General features: G+C 39.4%; 1 protein-coding gene across 1 annotated transcript in view; it reads left to right on the forward strand.

Annotated features, from left to right (window-relative positions):
* The window catches only part of camsap2a (calmodulin regulated spectrin-associated protein family, member 2a), a 263661-nt gene that overhangs the window by 234155 nt on the left and 7756 nt on the right, over positions 1-21750 (forward strand). The window contains exons 8-13 of the mRNA XM_048602055.1: positions 5609-5702; positions 6270-6375; positions 7589-7671; positions 12677-12746; positions 12948-15120; positions 20996-21129. Coding sequence (XP_048458012.1) covers positions 5609-5702; positions 6270-6375; positions 7589-7671; positions 12677-12746; positions 12948-15120; positions 20996-21129 — 2660 coding nt within the window. The remainder of the gene's footprint in view (positions 1-5608; positions 5703-6269; positions 6376-7588; positions 7672-12676; positions 12747-12947; positions 15121-20995; positions 21130-21750) is intronic.

Raw genomic sequence — 21750 nt, forward strand, 5'->3', positions numbered from 1 at the left:
CAAGACCACTAAGAATCTTGTGTGTGTGAATAAGGTCACCTCTCATTCTTCTGAACTCCGAAGTGTACAGCCCCAACCTTCTCAACTTCTTTTCATAAGAAAATCCATCCAAACAAGGATTGATCTAGTGAATCTTCCTTGGATTGTCTCTGATAACTGGATATATTTCTTTGCATAAGTACTGTTTGAAGTATTCCAGATGTTGTCTAACTAATGCCTTGTATCGTTTTCGCAAGACTTTCATATCTCTGTATTTCATTCCTTTTGGAATAAAGGCCAACACTTCATTTACCTTCCCTCTTACCTGTTGAACCTGTGTGTTATTTTTGAGGTTTAGTGTGAAGACTCTGTACTGTAGCCCTTTCTGCAGTTTTTGTCCATTTAAATAATATTCAGCACCTTTCTTCTTCCTGCCAAAGTGCATAACCTTATTGTTTCCCGTATTTTTTCCATTCACTAAGTTTTTTGCCCATTCACTTAACCCGTCTGTATCCTCTTAATGTCATCCTCACCACTTGCCTTCATACCTATTTTGTGATGTTTGCAAACTTGGCTATAGTACATTCACTTTCCGCATACAAGTCATGTATTTGTGTTGTAAATAATTGTGGGCCCAGCACTGATTCCTGAAGCACTCCACTATTTACATGTTGTCATCCAGAAAATGCATCTCTTATCCCAACTCTGTCTTCTTTTAGTAAGCTAATCCTCTGTCCATTCTAATATACTACCCTCAACACTGTGGGGTTTTATCTTATTAAGCATTTGAAACTGCACATTAGGCTACTTAAGAAAATCCAAATATATTACATCTACTAGTTTCCCTTTAGCTATCCTGCTTGTATATCTTGAACAAATTTTAATGGATAAAATAAAGGCATAATTTTCCTTTCATGCTGGCTGTACTTGATTATGTTATGAATTTCTAAGTGCTCTGTAAATACACCCTTTATAATAGACTCCAACATTTCCCCAATAGCAGACATTAAAATAACTAGCCTCCAGTTACCTGTTTGTTGCTTTCACTTTCTGAATAGGGGTGTTACCTTTGCAGTTATTGAATCCTCTAGGTTTTTTCCAGAATCTAAGGAAGATTACGATCAGTGCATCCTCTATATCTGTAGCTACTTCCTTTAATGTTGTTCTATGCATTACATCAGATCCGAGGGACTTGCCAGCTTTTAGCCCCATTAGTCTCCTCAATAATTTTTCTCTCGTGATAATGATTATATTTATTTTCCCTTCCATTTTTACCCTTTTCTGACTTAGTACTTTTGGAATTCTGCTGGTGCGTCCTACCATGAAGACTGACGCAATGTATTTGTTCAACTCTTCTGTCATTTCCTGGTTCCCTGTTATTATTTTCCCAACCTCATTCACTAAGAAGTCTGTACATTTAGGCCTCTATCTTTGCTTTTAAAAATTCAAAGAAGCTTTTGCTGTCCATCTTGATATTACTTGCAAGTTAAGTCTCATTGATTATTTTCTCCCTCTTTATTACTTTTTTTGTTGGTTTTTAAAACTTTCCCAATCCTCTGACTTACCACTAATCTTTGCCGTATTGTATGGTTTTATTCTATCAATTTGATCCTATCCTTAACTTTTCTGGTTTGCTATGGTTGGCTTATCCCCTTTCTAAAATCCTCCTTTCCCACTGTGATACACTTTTGTGAGCCATAAACTGTATTCTTAAATGTCACCCATTGCTCCATTTTTGCTATTGAAATCCTTTCTCAGTCCATTCCAGTTAACTCTGGCTCCATTCCTTTGTAATTACCCTTATTTAAATTTAGCACATTTGTTTTTGAATCAAGTTTCTCCATCTTAAACTAAATACCAAAATCTGCCATGTTATGGTCAGTGTTTCTGAGAGGATCTTTTATTCTGATATTAAATCTGCCGCATTACGCATTGCCGGATCCAAAACAGCCTGAACCTATTGTTTTTGGATACTGTCTCAAATATCCTGTAGGAATTCTTCCTTTGTCAATTTGACTTGCCCAATCTCTTGATTAATGTGTTGCCTTTTTTACATGCCCTAATTATCCTCTGATGTATTCTCTTGTCTTGTAGTATGACTATTGTTAGGGGCCAATGGGCTACTCCCACCAATGTCAACTTACCCTTATTATTTCTTTCTTCTACCCATATGGATCCCACATCTCCCTATTCAAGGTCAGCTCCTGATATTGCAATTATTTCATCTTTCACTAACAAAGCTACCCCAGCACTCTTTCCTTCCTGCCTGTCCTTTAGAAAATTCACTTACCCCTTCTCACCATGTCTCCATAATGGCAATAAGATCATAATCTTTAATGAACCATAGAGGCACTTTGCAGGGTGTCACTGCAGTTTTCCAAGATAAACATTGTCTAATGGTAATGCATAATAGTAAACAGGAAGTTGATTAAATCTAGTTATGAAACTTCGTAGAAAGGTTCCCCCGCTGTCTGTATGTTAGAATTAACTTTGTTATTCCTCCCCATATTCAATGGCAAAAAGAATCCAGATTAATAACTGTTGTCTCAGGAAAGTAGTTCTGCAAATTATGGTTTGATAATTTATTGCTGTCCTTTTAAATTGTACAATCATACAATTAGTTGTCTGACATTTACTGGAGTTATTGAGAGTTGGAATGATATCCTGTAAATGTAGCCACTACAAAGGTATAGAATGAGATTGTGTTTGTAACACATGAACATCATCCAAGGCATAAGTTTGCACAAGGTTACTGTTACAGTTAAGTTTTAACTAATTCATAAAACATATCTTACAACATCATATCTTACTGGTGATGGAATTTAAATAAATTAATGACTGCACCGATCGTTTTAAAACTGATCAAATGACTGTACAAATATGAAAAAACCCAGACTTGGACAAGAATGTTACTTCAACCTACCGTTCATCTTGCAATGTTTAGAAAGTGAATGCCAAAATGGCACTTGCAAATGAGTTGAGTATAGATTCAAGGTGAGGCATGATAGGACAATCAGAAAGGGCCCTCCATCACGATACATAAGGAATTTTCAGAACAGCAAATACTTAACCACACGCGGTAGTTGACAGAGACATCATTTCATCTTTTTAAGAAAAAGGTAAATAAATATTTGAAATAAAGGAAGCTTGGAGGTCTGGGGGTGAAGACCAAAGCAGTGAGCTAAGACTTAGTTTGCTATAACAAAATGCTGGTACCGATATAATGGTAAATGTTGTTCTATGTGAAAAAGCCACTGATTTATCGACAATGTCCCCCAGATGAAAAGGATATGTGGTTTAGGAAATGGTGTAATCAGAAATGATCTTTTGAGAGAAAATGGAGGATGCAATGGTTTAATTCGAGGTATGCCATACTTGACTGGGAATGTTTGATGATGGTATTGAAAGTCAAATGTAATTAAACCTAGTTACAAAGCTTTTTGAAAAGATTTTTTTTCTTGTCGGTTATAATTGCTTTTATTATTCCTAGTCTTACTCAGCACACAAAATGAGCCAGATTAACCATTCATATCTCAGGAATACTGATGTATCTGAGTTAGTTGTGTCTTTTTGACAGACAAAATCATTTGCAGTTTTTGATAATAAAATTTATTGCTCTATTTTCAATAATGTGACAATCACATTAGTCATTTGATTTTTACTGAATTCACCATGAATTGTGTTCCTGAGTTCTAATGTTTCTGATTGAGATGAGCATTCTGTGTTGTGCATGAACTTTTGTGCCTTGGATTATAAATTCACACAGATTATCTGATCGATATGCAAACAAAATTAACTCTCAGAAAACCTGTGCTGAAACAAAGAAAAGCATAGGAGAAATAGTAATGTTAAAGAAAGAGTTCATATTTTGGAACAATTGGTTTATATGGGAAGACAGTAGGCCAACTATTCACCCCAATGAAGAAAAATTTTTCGAACCTGATAGAGGTATTCATGTACAAGCATTTCTTGAACTGTAACTACTACCAAAAGCAATCTGTAATTTGTTGTATTAGTCATATTCAGAGGTGATTTGTTTGTCTCTATTACTAAAGGAGAAATGTCCCTGACCGATTTATTCATAACCGAAGATATTAAATTTTGTCTCATTTCGCCACAAAGTCCTTAGAATAAGTTGTCACCATTCAACTCATTTTCTGTTCTTCCCTATTCACATTGCTCTTGTTACATTTCTATCCTGCTCAGCAGTGCTTTCCAATGGCATCTTTTGTGACTTTGTATTATCTCTCCTTGACTTCTCCAGAGTGTTTGATTTAATCCAGCTTCATTCTCCATCCTTCAAGGTCCATTTTAATGACACTTTATCTTAATTGGAGCTCAACTACTTGTGCTTTCCTTGTTGAATTTTAATTCCAGTCTACATAATCTAGCTCTTCAGAACTTTGTGCTCAGCAGAACCTTCAGCAAACCTCATTCCATTATGCCTGTTGACCTCATTCACTTCCAACGGCTTTTTTCATCCAAATGACTTGCTCCTTGCTACCTTAACATTCTCCTTCAGTCCCAACTACTAGCATTTACCTATCACTGCTGCATTTCCACTTTGTTTACATCAGCATATCTACCTATCCACTCCACTCTATCTTCAGCGGCAGACTTGTACTCCAACCACTATCTTTGCTTGTCTCCTTTTAAGGCTGTCGGAAAATGTATGTTTTTGACAATCTATTTGGTCATCTCTGATTCTTCTCATGTTACTATTTTCCATTTCGCTTTTGTGAAGTTCTTTGGATTGATTTAAATATATAATATAAAGTTGTTCTCATATCTTTGAATTATAATGCGTCAGTTAGTCATTTGAAGTACTGCACTTGAATATTGCTGAAAAAGGCACATATTGTTGAAGCTTATCTTGTACTTATTAGGACAATTCACAAGAAAACCATGTAAGGGGAAACCATCATTTATACTGTAAAAGAGGAGGGGCGTGGTTGGTTCGCAACTATACTCTGAATTTTTGAGGCATTACCATGGAGAATGCTCCAATTAATGATGACTGAGTTACTTGTCAAACTTCATTTAAATTTTAAACCAGGCAGTTTAGTTGATCCAGTTTGGGCAAGACATTGCCCTGAGAATTGAAAGAATGAATGGTTGACATCTATTTTGTTCGCTTGAAACAGGCGTAGTGCATATACATGTAATTTCTCTCTGCAAAGTGCAGGGCACAATGTACTAATATATGTTGCTTGCAGTACAAGGGCTCCACACTGCGAGCCCATCTGACAATCCAAAATTGGCTGCCAGCAAAACTTTTTGCATACCCAGGATAATTTGGCAAATGTTATGCAATCACGGAATCACTTCTAATGTTAGACACTGCATTGTGAGTTTTGCAAGCACAGGCCCACTGTCAGTACATTGCTTGTTGCACATAGCCAAAGGGATATTTTATTTGATAGAATCTGCCAGTCTTTGGCATGGACAGCCTACATACTGGCATTATACCAGCACTGCAATTCAATACCACATTACTCATTTGTATGATAGGCAGAATAGGGCATTGCCATCAAGCCAAAAAGACATTTCATTGTGAAATAATGATGCATTTTGTATTACAAGTTTTTCCAGAAGAAATGCTTCACTGTGTTTTATTCTTTCTTTGCAGAATAACTACCTAGTATTTATGGCAGAGTTGTTCTGGTGGTTTGAAGTGGTGAAGCCCCCATTTGTGCAGCCTAGACTGCTGCCTCAAGTTGAAGGTACATGCTTGAAATCTGAATCTGAATGTGTTATGTAGTGTTTGTGATGTTGATTAACTGTGTATAGCATTGAAGCTTTTGGAGTTTCCGCGTAGTGTAGAAGTCGTCCACTGTTGAGGCTTTCTTTCTCCCAACTAGAAGATCACATTTGACCTATCATTGAGTTGCCTTTGTGTTTGCTGTGGTGAAGTTCTCTGTCGAGACAGTGACACCTTCCCAGCTAAAGCAAGGTAGCTGGAGCTGCAAAAAGTGGGCTAAGAGTTTTACTGAAGAAACATGTTGTGGAATGAGGAAAATTGAATTAAATCTGTCTGGCTGGCAGAACAGAGGAAGCTAAGGTTACTTCAGACAATGATACAAAGGATTAAATGACATTTTTGAATATACTGTGATTATTGTTATATTGTACTTTTGAAATAAATGTTTTAATATCATTGCATGATTTCTTAAAATCAAAATTTGTGGTAAATTGCACTTGATGATTTGATTCAGTGTTAATGCTTCCTCATGGTATTAAATGATAGCTTTGTATTTCTAAAAATATTAAATGTCCGACTTTACCCACAGCTGAACCACTCCATCCAATAAGGAATATCCCTGCTGCTTTCCCAATTTCAAATGCTACCAGAAAAAGTTTCACGGATACTTTTCCCAACTCTGATTTTGGATGCGGGTAGGCTTTTTGGTGATTTATTTCAGAACATATTTCAAGCAAAGTAAATGAGTTCAAAATTATATGTATAGAGTTTTTTCAGCATTGACCTGAATTAGTTTGGAAAGTGTTGAAGTCAGTTGAAGTGTACGCAGGGCAATATCAAGTGGTGTATGAGGGAATTGAATCTTTCAGATGATGTAGCCTGATTAAATAAAAACAACAGGCAGCATTTTGAACAAGTTGATCTTCAAATTAGACTCTGCCTTGCTTTCAATCAAGGTCTTAAATGAATACTTCACATCTGTATTCGCAGAAGAGAAAGACTTTGTAGCTGGGGATTTTGGTTGGGATGAAGTAGTTCCAGAACATGTAAAGATTAATAAGGAGGAGGTATTTGATGTTTTAACAGGGATACAAGTGCATAAATCCCCAGGGCCTGATGAGATGTATCCCAGACTGCTAATGGGAGGCAAGGGAAGAGACTGCTGGGGCCTTTGCGAATATATTTAGTACTTCACTGGCAACAGGTGAAGTGCCAGATATCTGGAGGATAGCTAATGTGGTTTCTTTGTTCAAGAAGGTTCCTTTGTTCAAGGTGAGGAGCAATGGTTTCGAGGAGATCTGAGAAAAGAAAATTTACCCAGAGGGTGATAGATATATGGAATGTGTGGCCTGAGAGGGTTGTGAAGGCAGGTACGCTTGCAACATTTAAGAAGTGTCTTAATGAGTATTTAAAATGCCAGAACGTTGTAGGCCATGGACCAAGTGCAGGTAAATGGGATCAGTGTAGTTTGGCGTTTCTTGAACAACATAGACATGGTGGGCCGAAAGGGCCTGTTTCTGTGCTCTATGATTCTGAAAATGCTTGTTTTTAAGAATGCAAGGATTTTTAGGAAGAGATAATGATTAAGCCTCTCATTATAGAGCCTTTAATTCTTGTGCTACTCACTTTAGTGTTTTCTGTTGGTAGATTAGAAAATCAGATAATGAATTAATAGCAGCTTTGTACTCCTTCCTAATGGTTAGTGAAGAAGTAGTTACAGAATTGGTACATATGACAGGTTGTCGTTCAATAATTACAGTCCATCACATCTTTTAGTGGGACGCTATGCTCACAGACTGCAGAAAAATATTTACTGTTTTATGTTACAAAATGTGAAGTGTGAAGAGTTTTCTATGAGTAGTAAGCTGGATTTTTTTTCTATTAATGCAACTTATGCCTTCTTTTCAGCAAAGTGAGTCCAACGTTTTCACCATCACAGCCACTCCTGCCCTTGCGACATACTCAGCACCGTCCCCATTCATCTGACTCAGGTATAAATGTATCTTTTATTATTCTGTGATACAAAGTTTGAATTTAAAAAGATTTCTCAAATCCTGGTTACCATGTGAACCTGATTTCACATCCTGCACTTCAATCAATGTGATGTGGTTAGATCATTGGAAACAGTGATCAGATTAGTAGCAGTGAGGTTTGGCTTTTAAATAAAACCCTTTAATGCAAACTTATCAGTAATCTTAAGACTTATGATTGTGCATTTCCAGTGTTCTTCCATTTTAGTGATGGAATAACGTACGGAAGCTCCTGAGGCCCATGTATAATTTTAATAAAGTCTGGCAGATTAGTATTAGAATGTAAGAACATAAAATCTAGAAGCAAGAGTAGGCAATTCAGTCCCTTGAGCCTGTTCTGCCATTTAATTTGATCATGGCTGATCTCATCTCAGTCTCGATTCCATTTTCATACCCGTTCTCTGTAACCCTTCAACCCATTACTAATTAAGAATCTGTCTACTCCTTAAATTTACACAGGGTCCCAGCATCAACCGCACTTTGGGTTAGTGAATTCCACAGATACACGACCTTTTGAGAGAAGTAATTTCTCCTCATCTGGTTTAAATCTGCTACACCTTATGCTTATTGTTCTAGATTTTTTACATTTACTTTTTTTTACTTTCTACACTTACTTAGTCAATTCTCTTTAGCATCTTGAATACCTCAATGAGATCTCCTCTCATTCTCTAAACTCCAGAACTTCCCTAAATTTCTGTTCAAACGACAAGTCCTTTATCTCTGGAATTAATCTAGTGAACCTCCCTTAAACTTCCTCCAATGCAACTACATTCCTTGATTAGAATAATAGAATCCCTACAGTGTGAAACAGGCTGTTTGGCCCAACATGGCCACACCAACTCTCCAAAAAGCATCCCACCCTGACTCGCCCCCTGCCTTGTCCCTGTAACCCTGTATTTCCCATGGCTAATCCATCTAACCTGCCCATCCCTGCACACTATGGGCAATTTAGCATGGCCAATCCGTCTAATCCACACATCTTTGGACTGTGGGAGGAAACCCAGAGGAAACCCATGCAGACCCAAGGAGAATGTGGAAACTCCACCAGACAGTCACCCGAGGCTGGAATCAAACCTGGGTCCCTGGCACTGTGAGGCAACAGGGCTAACCACTGAGCCGCTGTGCCACCCCTAGTAAGGGGACCAAAATGGTATGCAGTACCCCAGGTGCAGTCTCACTAATGCCTTGTCCAGTTTCAGTAAACTTCACTACTTCTATTCCATTTGTAATAAATGCAAACCAATCTGAATAAACTAAATCAGAGTCATAAGCTAAATAAACAAACTGTGGAGAAGCCATTTCATCTAATCTGTATTATCATGAGGTGTTTACATCCATCTTTTATTAAAAACATTATTTTATGATGTACATTTTCTGTCTGTAATCCTTACTTCTGTTGGTCATGTTTAAATAGTAGAATCGATCTTAATACTTATCCCACTCTAAATGTTTATTACTGCCACAGGACAGTCTTCCCACCACTAGAGGCATTGCTGTGTCTCCTTTTTCTATCCCTCTTCATGCACTAATACCAACTGAACTCTGTCAATCTCCTGACACTCCCTTGCTGTCTTTTCTGCTACTCCATATCCCAACATGGACTTACCTACTCCCCTCTTCTTTCTTTCAATACCTGCTGTGGTGCTTTATACCACTTAAGACTTTTTAAGTCTTACGAAAGAAATGTTAAACCAACTCATCCAAATTCTTTGTTGGCACTTGACCTTTTATACCCCACAGGCATTTTTCAGAATTGCTCGATTGCCACTGTTCTGCTGTTTAAACTTTCTTTTGTCTTTCGACTTAGTCAAAATAGAACTGAAAATTTATGGACTTTTTAACAGCCTACTTGTGGGACAGGGTAAGCTCAGTTGGCTGGATGGCTGCTTTGCAATGCATTGCGTTGCCAATAGCATTGGGTTCAATTCCTGTACCAGTTGTGGTTAGCATGACTGACTCTTTCTAACCTCTCCCCTTGCCTGAGAAATGGCGACCCTCCAGTTAAACAACCACCAGTCATCTCTCTGTAATGAGAGAGCAGCCCTATGGCCCAGTAGGACTACAGTGTCTTTCTATTTTTTGAGAAATAAATAGAAGTTGGTCCACCTCTCACCCATTGAGAATTGGAGTTTTGTGTAACCAAATTAAACATAATCGTAGTGATAAATAACAGCATTGGACACAACAAATGGAATGGCTCCTGAATATTAACGTTTTTCTTCCCATGACTGATCCCTCAATAATCTATTATTGCTAATAAAAAATAAATATAACTCGTTATATCCACCCATCTAGCCTTCGACATAATTATGTTAAGTATATCACAACTGCTATCTTACAGATTGATATTTTTACTACATGTCTCTAGCTTACTTTCCTTATTTCACACACCATCCTTTTAATCATTGTTATTATTTACTTTTACTGGTATCTTCATTCTCTTTATATTATCATTCAACTTGTCTGCTATATATGTCATTCTTCTATGTCCTATCGCAAACAACATATCAATTTCCATTTACCCTCCAATAATTTTCTTTATCCTTCACCGTCAACACCACCCTGTCCTCCACCCTTTAATGTCCAGTCAATGCAATGATCATCAATAGTATTTTTAGTACACAGCGTTACCATACTTTTGTTATAGATGCAAAACCAACTTTGAGGTTTGGTATTTCAAATCTTGAATGAAAATGATGAATAAGCACTGTGTGATTTGTACCATTTTTAACAGACAAGACAGTAAATTGTGTTAAAATTTTTGAAAAATCACATCCGTTTTAAGGATAGCCAGCACAGTTGAAGTTCCTTTGTTTTTTTGCATGCTTCCCTGAAATTCCTCAACTTGAAGGATGTAATCCATGTATCTTTAAGCCTTTGTAAAGCACTAGCAATCATTGAATTTATGAAGGTGTCTGACAACACTTGATGTAACCTGTGCCAAACATATAGTTTGAATCATATCTTCATACATTTTGTCAGTCTTGGTTATAGGAATAGGCGAAAGCCGCTCAGTTCCTGGAGTCTGATCCACTGTTGCATTACAGAAAGCTGAAGTCGATTCCATTCACATGCTTTTTGCTGTATAATCCCTGATTCCCTTACCTCACAGTCTTTGAACATTTTAATTCACTCAGCACCTGTGGTCTTTTGAAGAAGTTAACCCTAAATTTCCAATACTTCCTGATTCCCCTTATAAATTGCTGGATCTTATTTGACATTATGATCTCTAGTTCTGGATTTTCCATCCAAGGAAATAATAGTTTCTCTGTTAACGTTAACCTATCAAATCTATTAAGCATTTAATTCGATTCAGATCAGCTATTAACCATTATAAATTCAAGGAAATACAAGCCAGTTTGATATATACAGTCCTCATTTAATTTAAGCCGTGGTAACATTCTGCATTAATGTTCTGGCACCGTACTGACTCATGCCTGTGGATCAGTACCCAAAGCTGAATGCTGTATTCCATTTTCAAGTTCTATCCAAATGAAGCATAATTTTTTTACTTTTGATTTCTAGCACCCTTCACATTCCATTTTTTTAACTACTGTTTACACGCGTTCATAAAGGTCCAAGTATGAAATTAAACCACACAATTGTATACGTTCATATGCCTTTAGAATAGAGGTGCTTCAGACCAAAAATGGAAAGATACAAGCAGGGATGACCAAATGTGATCAGAGAGGTGGATTCTGTTGACTGTGTATAAGCTAAATTATGTATATAAGCTAAACAATACAATGTTAAGGAGAGTTCAAGTACAGACACGCAGGACAGTATATTTTTAAAATATCTTTGAAGATTGCTGGATAAGAAGAGAGAAGTACATTTTTCAAAGGAATAGAGTACAAAAGCAATAAATTTATGCCGAACCTTCTTCAAATTGCTGACGGAGTCTCAACTGGAAAATTATGTTCATTTCTGGACATCTAGGAAGGATGACAAAGCCTTTGAGAGGGTGCAGAAGAGATTTGTTCAATGATGCCACGGATGAGGAGCTTCAGTTATATAGACAGCCAGGGCTGGGACTAATTTATAACTTATAACTTTTTCAAAGAGTAGATACAAGTCACTGAACGAATGTCTTTTGTTTGTATTCACTCATGGGATGTGGGCAATGCAGGCTAGGCCAGTTTTTATAGTCCATCTCTAGTTTCACTACATTGAAAATGTAGTGGTGAATTGCTGCCTTGAACTGCTCAAGTCCATTTGATTTATTTCTGTAATGTACAGTCTCTGGTTTCTGTGGCTTGTTGGAAGAAAGTGGAGAGACAGAGGGGTTTAAGGAGGAACGCTCAGCCACAGATGATGGTATAACCAGAAATGATGAGGGAAGCTGCATGAAACCAGAGTTGGCAGCAACAATGTTCTGGGGGCTTGGTAGAGAAACAGATCAAAAAAGAGATCCTTAATAAAGGGAAGTCAGCTCGAAGACGAAAACTTCCAACAGGAGATATTGGGGAGCCCAAGGCAGAACTGTGGGGAACTGGAAAACAAAAAGATCTTTCTTTGTGCCAAGTTAAGCTGAGCTGGGTGGAAGAAGGGACATTAACTATCTTCAGCTGTTTGGACTCTGGAAAAATAAACTCCAACCAGGCTGTCTGCCATAATAACTATCTGATAACTGCTCCAAGCCAAGTCATACCTGTGGTGTCACATTAACAGACACCTGAGATCAGATCACCTGATCTCATATAATATTGGTAGCAAGAGCAAATGAAAAGGCATTTTAAATTATTACACTTTCTTTATTGTGGGCAAGAATGAACTACAATTTACAATGCATCTGGAGTTCCACTCTTCTGATTTATAAACAATTTGAAATTCTGAATTTTCCATAAAACTTGGAAACATAACATTTAGAACTGTTAACTTGAAGAAATAGAAATTGTTTTACTTTCCTTAAAAGAAAACAACTTTACACTGCTTGTGTCTAAATCTGTCACAATTGTTCTGTTAGGAATGCGTCGATCCACGTCAATGTCTTATGTAGAGGGATATGCAGGAACCTGGCCCGAAAAGAAACCAAGGTTGGTGATACCATTTTAAAACCTTTACAGCTTGAATTAAAATTCAAATGTGAGTGTAACTGTACAATCCATTTTTAAGGCTCATTCCTGCTGTTACTATTGAATCCATTTCTGATGCCAATATTTTTCTCAGGAATTTATTTTAATTAAATAGAAACTTATAAATCTGTTGCTCATACCGTTTTGTTTTTCTTTAAACAGAGCCTTTCCCCAAGCTGTTTCTTTCAATATTCCCTTCGATTCAGACAACAACATTGATGCATCCACTACAAATAACCGGACAATAATTAGGTCAATTAGTAATGACAGTTTGATTTCAAACATCAACAATACTCCCAAACATTTAGTGAGAAGTGAATCCTTACAGCCAATAAATGGACAAAGCAATGGAATAGAAGAAGAACCTCTTTCTAATCACAGTCATGAGAAACCAGCTAAAGGTTCCACAAGGAGGTCTGGTTCAGCAAATGATACTCTGAGGAAACAATCCATGCGAGGTATAGTGTCAAATGGGCCAAAGGAAACTAGTTTAGAAATCCCACCAAGTATTGAAGAAGCTCTACAGATAATTCATGATGTAGACAAACTCTGCCCAGATCTTCAATCTGATCAAGTAGCTGATGGTTTTTTCCTGCATGTTAACAATGCCAGTGACATCCCCGTAAAGCCCAAAATGAATCAAACAAGCAGCCTAGATTCCATTGCAGAGCTTAAATGTGCAACAAGCCCTTTGACTGATAATACTGAGGTAGACACAGGGATCCATGTCCCATCTGAAGATATTCAAGAAACAATAGATGAAGACTTTTCCTTTAGAGATTACACAGTGAGTATGGATTCTGATATGGAAGACTCTTCTAAACCTCAAGACTCTGATCTAAGATGTGATGATCATAGTGATATGTTGACTCCAGGCTCAAACTCATTGAATGCTGTATTGCAGGCTGGAAATAGCATCTCTCCGGGTTCTGCAATTAAAATGACCAGTTTTGCTGAACAAAAATTCAAAAAGCTGAATGTCTCGGATGCTAGGTTGAGCAGTAGTAGTTCCCAAAAGACTAGCCCAGAAAGTTCAGAGCTTAACACTCCAGGCATGGTTTCTAATAGTCGGATACCAGAGCTGAGTCCGAGCAGACAAATCAGAGATCCTGCTCAGTTGTTGGCATCTGAAGTGATTCAGCTTAAAATGAAATTAGAAGAAAAGCGACGAGCCATTGAAGCACAGAAGAAGAGAGTTGAAGCTGCTTTTACAAAGCAAAGACAAAAAATGGGTAGGACAGCATTTTTGAATGTTGTGAAAAAGAAAGGTGATGGGAGCTCTCTGTTAAATGAGGAACCTGGTGGTGATCATGGAGATAGATTGATACGTGAGAGAAAATTGTTGCAAACAGGCAGCATTGAGGAAAACGATGAATTAACACCTGAGATGATTGCAATTAATGGTAACGCAACAGATAGTGGTAAACGGGGCCTTCAATCCCCCACGTCTGCAGCCCAATCAGAAAAACAAGTTTCCTGGAATTTAAGTAACACTGCTGACGAGGTTTTAGGAGATGTTGATGTCATTGAGTACAACCGATTAATTGAAAAAATGAATACAGCTTTGCATGCGCTACAACAGGAGATGCAACGCTTGGCAAACCAGCAGGAATTAATAATGCAAATGAGGGAACAACAACAAACATGGGTAATCTCTCCTCCTCAACCTTCACCACAAAAGCAAATCCGAGAAGTTCGATCATCTTCAAGATCAACAGGGTCATTATCCCCTTCCCTATCCTCTTCTGGTGAATCACCTCGCTCTACACAACGATCTCCTCAGACTTCACACAGAAGGTCCTCCTATTCTCATGTTAAAAACTCAAAATCAAGGCCAAATGAATTGAAGATAACACCATTAAACCGTGTCCTCACCGCTCCACGTTCTGTTGATAGCCTTCCTCATCTTAGAAAGTTCTCTCCCAGCCAGTTCCAGACCAAATCATTTCTTTTTCTTGAAGATGATACACCTGATGATTCCTCAAAAGGAGGGTATGTGAAATTAACTCATGAGGAAATAGAGCCTGAGATGGAGGAGAATAAACAGATAAATGAAAAGCCCTTGGAAATGGAGAAAGTGGACCATGTGCCGCCTGTTGAACCGCAAGATTCACCATTGCCCACAGCGTCCACAGAAAAGTCTGCCTCTCTTCTGGAGAGTCCTGTTAAAAAGAAATATCCTGTTGACCAAAGCACAAAGGCAAGCTTAATTGAGGTTTCCCTTTCAGACCTAAAGCTTTCAGAGGAGGAAGTGGAAATGGATGAGGCAAATGATGGTGATACTGAAAAGGAGCAGTTTGAAGAACAAAAGTTGTGTTGTGGATTTTTCTTTAAAGTAAGTGGCTTTTTGTTTCCTTTCTGGAATTGTAGAATAAGATTTTTCTATTTACTGCAAAATAAACAGGCAGATGCAAGAATGTTGATATAGATTTCTAGTTTTATTGAAGCAGTGCTGTAAAATTGCATAATGTTTCTCACCGTATTCTTGTCAATAAAGTGTACTAGCATAGGTGTCAGCCTTGGATTAGTGATCGGAGTTGAAGCTGGATGGGAAAAGGCTCTCAAAATGGGCATTAATTGACAACTTAATGGCTTCTCTGAGAGGAGGAGGGGTCATCTATGCTTCAACCATAGCCTGTAAAATTGTGGGCAAGCCTGCAACATGCGTTATTGAACCGCTAATCTAGTCTGTGCTGTAGTATTGAGGAATCTATTGAGAAGTGCTGTATTTAAAGGAAAAATCCTGTAGGACCATTCAACAGGTAGGGGAGTTCTCCTGGTGTCTTGGCAATTCATCAGTTAACCAACAAATAAAGCATTGCAGTTTCTAGGATCCTGCTTTTTGGAAATTAGCTGATACATTGCGACAATACAACAATGACTGTATGTTAAAAATGTTTCATCAGCTTTATCATGTTCCAAGGTAGGCATTCCATGGAAGGTGTCAAATCTACATTTTAAAAAAAACCTTTTAGGCTTTGCAATCTCCTGATTACTTTATGGGAAATAGAATATCCATGTAATGATTCTTAAGCTGCCTCAAAGCACTTGGTTTCTATAAAATGGCTCTCGGGAAGAGCACAAATTCAGCACGATCAAATGTCCTTAGTGGAAGTCTAATATGTTGAATAAATTTTGCAAGGAATTCAATATAGCAATAGATATGTAAATATATCCCTCTGTATCTTCTTAACATTACTGATGGGAACTCAGAAAATATGGTCTCATTTGCTTGTGATGCAATTGCTTCTGATTTACTCCCCTCTTTGCTTCTCCATCTCTTGTGTTCTCCTTCTGTCCTAATAATTCTGAGGTAATTGAAATTCCAGTCAATCTTTGCAGGGATATGCAAGTTGCATTGGCTCTTCACTCGCTATCCAGACGTCCACAGAGGAAGATAATTAACTCGGTTATGATAGTATGAGAGTATTTATTTCTACTTAACATAATTAAATCTTGGCATTTATAATGAAAGCCTTCACCTTAACAAATACTTGAAGTGCTCATTTTCACATCGCCCTTTCCCATCAATCTCCATCATCATTTGTGCTACACATCTAAACAGGAACTGGCATGGCAGGTTCTGGAGGACATTTGAGATCCGAATGAACATGAAAAATAACTGAGTCTCCTTAACCAAATTGGATTGTGAAAGGAACAGCTAGGAATGAGAAGGATATGCAGATAAGATTGTATAAATTCATTGTTAATTTTACCACAGAATGGGGAAGAGACAGAAAGAAGTTTGGAAACAAAGAGGAAATTAAAGGAATATTTTTAAAATAATTTTATTTTTGAATTAAATGAATCAATTAATCCTAAAGGAGTGAAACTCCATGCTTGTAACCATTGATTCTCAGCAGAGGGGAGGTTGACTGTGAACAGTTGATGCCTATGATCTCATTTTAGGGGTACTTGAACTTGAAGTAACATGACTTGTTGTGATGAGTTTAGTTTGTAAGCACCACAGAAGCACAGTAACTGCAAACCATTCAACATGTTCAATTGTGACGCAGACAGCTGTGTAATCCCATTTTTTCTGAGACTAACAGAGAGCTGCATTTCTGACAGTATGTTTATATTACAACCGTGTGCAAAAATTACAATGAGTGTTGTTAATCTTGTTTTTTTGACATGAATTTTGTCCTCTAAATTTTAAATTTCTTGCACCTACATAACCACATTATTAATAATGGTGTTTTAGTCAAGAAACACATTCATAGCCAGAAGCTGAATTACAGTGTGACTTGCATAAAAACTTTCATAAGTAATCAAGGTTAGAAGCATGGAAACAATTAACAAATAGGTGGTAACAAAGTCAACAGATCACTAGGAAGTAGTGACCAGATTGTTAAAAGACAGGCTATCGTACTAAATTGATCTTATAATTATAAACTTCTACACTGTTTCCATATTATGGGCACTAAAGCATGTATAGATTTAATCATTGAAGGTCCTAAACCATGCAAGGACTCTGGTGTCATTGGTACCTATCTATGCTACATCTTGTGGGGAAGAATTTGTTGAACCTTTGAATTTCTTTGATTGCCCTGGGCATGGTCGTGGTGACCAGTTTTGCAACTGAGCAGATTGCATACGGGATTTTCCAAACTTGGTACAAATAGTAAAAACGAAAAGAACTGCGGATGCTGTAAATCAAGAACAAAATCAAAGTTGCTGGAAAAGCTCGGCAGGTCTGGCAGCATCTGTGGAGGAGAAAACAGTTAACGTTTCAGGTCCGGTGACCCTTCCTCAGAACTGATGGTGGCTGGGAAAACGTCAGTTTATATACAGAAAATAGGGAGGTGGATGGGGTCGGGAGTAGACGATAGGATAGAGCACAAAGAGAGAGAAAGACAGTTGGACAGACAAAGGAGTTGCTAATGATCAGGCTGGGAGGGTGAATAGTTGTGAATGGGGACTGTTAGTGACGAACAACAGCGGTTGTGTGGTGGCAGGCTATGTGGTAACAAGACCTGGTGTGTGGGGTGTGGGGTGGGGGGCTGGGACATGGGAGAGTTTAGGCCCTAAAATTATTGAACTCAGTATTGAGTCCGGTGGGCTGTAGGGTCCCCAAGTGGAAAATGAGGTGTTGTTCCTCCAGCTTGCGTTGGGCTTCGCTGGAACACTGTAGCAAGCCAGAGACACAGATGTTGGCCAGGGAGCAAGGTGGTGCATTGAAGTGGCAGGCAACAGGTAGTTCAGGGTCTTTTTTGCGAGCAGAACATAGATGTTCTGCGAAGCGGTCACTAAGTCTACGCTTCGTTTCCCCAATGTAGTGGAGACCACATTGTGAGCAGCGAATGCAGTAGACTAGATTCTTGGAAGTGCAGGTGAAGTGTTTGGGCCCTTGGATACTGAGGAGGGAGGAGGTAAATGGGCAGGTGTCGCACCTTCGCCGGTTACAGGGGAAGGTGCCGTAGGGCTGTGGGGAGGTGTTGGGGGTGAAGGAAGTGTGGACCAGGGTTTCCCAGAGGGAACGGTCCCTGCGGAAGGCGGACAAGGGAGGGGAGGGGAATATGTGTCTAGTGGTGGCATCTTGCTGGAGGTGGCAGAAATGGCGTCTGATAATCTTCTGGATGTGGATGCTGGTGGGATGGTAGATGAGGATAAGGGGAACCCTATCGCTGTTGGGGGAGGTAAGAGAAGGGGTGAGGGCAGAAGTGCGGGAGATGAGTTGGACCCGATTGAGGGCCCTTTTGACAATGGAGCTGGGAAATCCTCGGTTGAGGAAGAAGGTGGACATTTCGGAGGCTCCCTTGTCGAAGTTGGCCTCTTCTGAACATAGGTGACAGACGGAGGAACTGAGAGAATGGGATGGAGTCTGTACAGGAAGTGGGGTGTGAGGATGTATAGTCCAGATAGCTGTGGGAGTCGGTGGGTTTGTAATGGATATTGGTGGCCAGTCTATCCCAGAAATGGAAACAGAAATGTTGAGGAAGGGAAGGGAGGAGTCAGAGATAGACCAGGTGAAAGTGAGGGCAGGGTGGAAATTGGAGGCGAAATTGATGAAGTTTTCCAATTCCAGACGAGAGGGAAGCAGCACCGATGATATCATCGATGTATTGGAGAAGAAAATGAGAGGAGTTGAAAGAGAAGTTGTTGAGGGTGAGGACAAGCTCAGCCAAGCGGAGGAGGGTGGTGGTGGGTGGGGATGGTTCAGGTCCTTGCCCCAGGAAGAAGCGGAGAGCCCTAAGACCCTCCTGGTGGAGAATGGATGTGTAAAGGGATTGCACATCCATGGTAAAGAGGAGGTGGCTGGAGCCGGTAAACTGGAAGCTTTGAAACCGGCGTAAGGTGTCAGATGAATCATGGATGTATGTGAGTAGGGATTGGACCAGTGGGGAGAAGACTGAGTCAAGGTAGGAAGAGATGAGTTCTGTGGGGCATGAGCAGGCTGAAACAATGGGTCTACCTGGACAGTCCTGTTTGTCGATTTTTGGCAGGAGGTAGAAACAAGCTGTGCGGAGTTGGGGGACTATTAGCTTGGAAGCGGATAGGGGGAGATCACCGGATGAAATGAGATCCGTAACTGTAGTGGATACAATGGCCTGATGTGCCATGGTGGGGTCATGGTCCAGGGGAAGGTAGGAGGAGGTATCTGAGAGCTGGCACTCAGCCTCTGCAAGGTAGAGGTCAGTACACCAGACAACAACAGCACCACCCTTATCGGCAGGCTTGATGACAAAGTTAGGGTTAGATCTGAGTGCACGGAGGTTGGATTTGTTGAGGGGGCAGTGAAATTGAGGCGACTAATGTCACATTGACAGTTCTCAATGAAAAGATTGAGTGCAGGTAAAAGGCCGGAGGGAGGGGTCCAGGTGGAGGGAGAGTGTTGGAGTTGGGCAAAGGAGTCTGTGGGACGGGGAGAGGAGGCAAAGACGGCGGAAGAACAGTTCAGCGTCATGTCGTGCCCGAAATTCGTTAAGGTGGGGACGCAGAGGGATAAAGCTGAGGCCTTTGCTGAGTGCAGAGCATTCAGCATCGGAGAGCGGAAGGTTAGGAGGGATGGTGAATATCCGACAGGAGGTGGGGGGTTTGAGGGAGGGGATAGAGTCCGAGGGAAAGAGAGGAGATAAAGGTTCCAGAGGGCCATGGGTATTTTTCAGTTGCTGCATCTTGTGGGCCTTGATGCCTGAAAGGAAAATTAAAAAGTTTCTTTTTAGCACAACTGCAGAGTGGTGCAGCCCTGAGCCAGCACGTTGTGATGCTGTTGGAGAGAAATGTTGAGAGTGTGCATGTGGCGCCGCATGGCACTGAGTGTGGGTCTCAGGATGCGGCAAGAGCAGCTGTCCGTGGAACGTTGAACATCACGGAGATATGTGATCCTGGGAGGATTCAAAACATGAGGGATGAAACTTCAGTTGGAATCCACGTGGGTTGAGTCTGAGCTGGAGGCAGTCACTGAGGAATGTGATGTGGCTGTGGAAACGAGTTTTAGCAAATACTTGGTCAAACACCAGGAGTGACAATGAAATTAATGTCGGTGGGCAAGAAGAGAGATTGGAATGGAAATCCCATCGGAGAGAGGAGCAGAACTTCTTCAAGGTGGGCATGCCCAGAAGAGATGTGGCAGTGAGTTAAATACTAAATGAAAACCAAAAGAACTGCAGATGCTGTAAATCAGGAACAAAAACAAAGTTGCTGGAAAAGCTCAGCAGGTCTGGCAGCATCTGTGGAGGAGAAAACAGGGTTAACGTTTCGGGTCCGGTGACCCTTCCTCAGAACTCCGATGTCCAGAAGACTGCAAACAAGAAGCATTTCTTTCTTGAGTGAAAATGACAAAAACTTAAATTAGAACGAAAGGAGCATTACAAATGCCCTCTTGAGTTATGTAACACGAGATTACAATATTCTGGCATAATGTTAGTGATTCTTTGAAGACTTGAAGCCTTTTTGTAAAGTTGTTTATTAACTCTTTGTCTGATTTTTCTCTGCACATTTCTCCAGGTTTGTAACTAAATCATGTTGATGGGGATAATAAGCCAGTGAATGGCCATTCTCCATTCGCAACTCTTAATTTCTCTCTTTCTAGATTTGTGTAGAAATTGAGATTAGTATTAAGGATTGAGATAACTGATCAGTTGTACTTTTTGTAGATGTCTTCTTTCAGTGCGATTCCTTACAGTTTCAAATTATGTGTACATGAACTGTTTTCGGTTTACATTTTATTTAGATTGTCAATTCCTAATTTGATCTGGTTTTTCAAGGATGATCAGAAAGCTGAAGAAATTGCTATGAAACGTGCGGCCCTCTTGGAAAAACGTATGAGGAGGGAGAAGGAGAAACAGATGAGACGACAGCAACTGGAAGCAGAGATGGAAGAGAAGAAGGAAGAAGCCAGGTACTGCATGGCCAGAAATAGCTTTTTCTGAACATTTTTGCTGCTTTACAGTTACCTATAATAGATATTAAGACATGAATCTATCAAAAGCTAACTTGAACCTTCGTGTCTATAGAGTTACATCTCATCAAGGTGGGTGTGAATCTGCAGCTTCTGATAATACTAACATGAATGTCTTTTACAGAACAAGCACCATTGTTGGAATAGATCATTATTCAAAATAATGCTTGACTTCATCTTGAACCTTGTTAATCAGATATGCATTTATTCAAAACTGAATATAAACACAGCAAATACTTTATTTAAACTGTAAACAATTCTGTGACCAGTAGCAAACAGGATAATATTCTGATTTTGGAATAACTCAGAAAGGGTAACTTGTGATACTTGTTGCCAGTTGAGAACTTACTCAACAGTGGTATCATATATTAAATTTGTCCCTTTAGAGTCCATTTTCCTTGGAATCTTTATACCAGCTTTCAGACCTTGCCAGTACTAACTGATAGCAGAAATTTATAGCTTGTGCCAGCAATGCAGGACTTCAGGTACTGGGTCCAGAGCAGCCCGGATCAAGGGGGATCTATTTTCATTATTTTACTGTACAACAGTGGACCAGCCTAA

Source organism: Rhincodon typus, chromosome 10, assembly GCF_021869965.1.
Source record: "Rhincodon typus isolate 14 chromosome 10, sRhiTyp1.1, whole genome shotgun sequence".
Classification (NCBI taxonomy): domain Eukaryota; kingdom Metazoa; phylum Chordata; class Chondrichthyes; order Orectolobiformes; family Rhincodontidae; genus Rhincodon; species Rhincodon typus.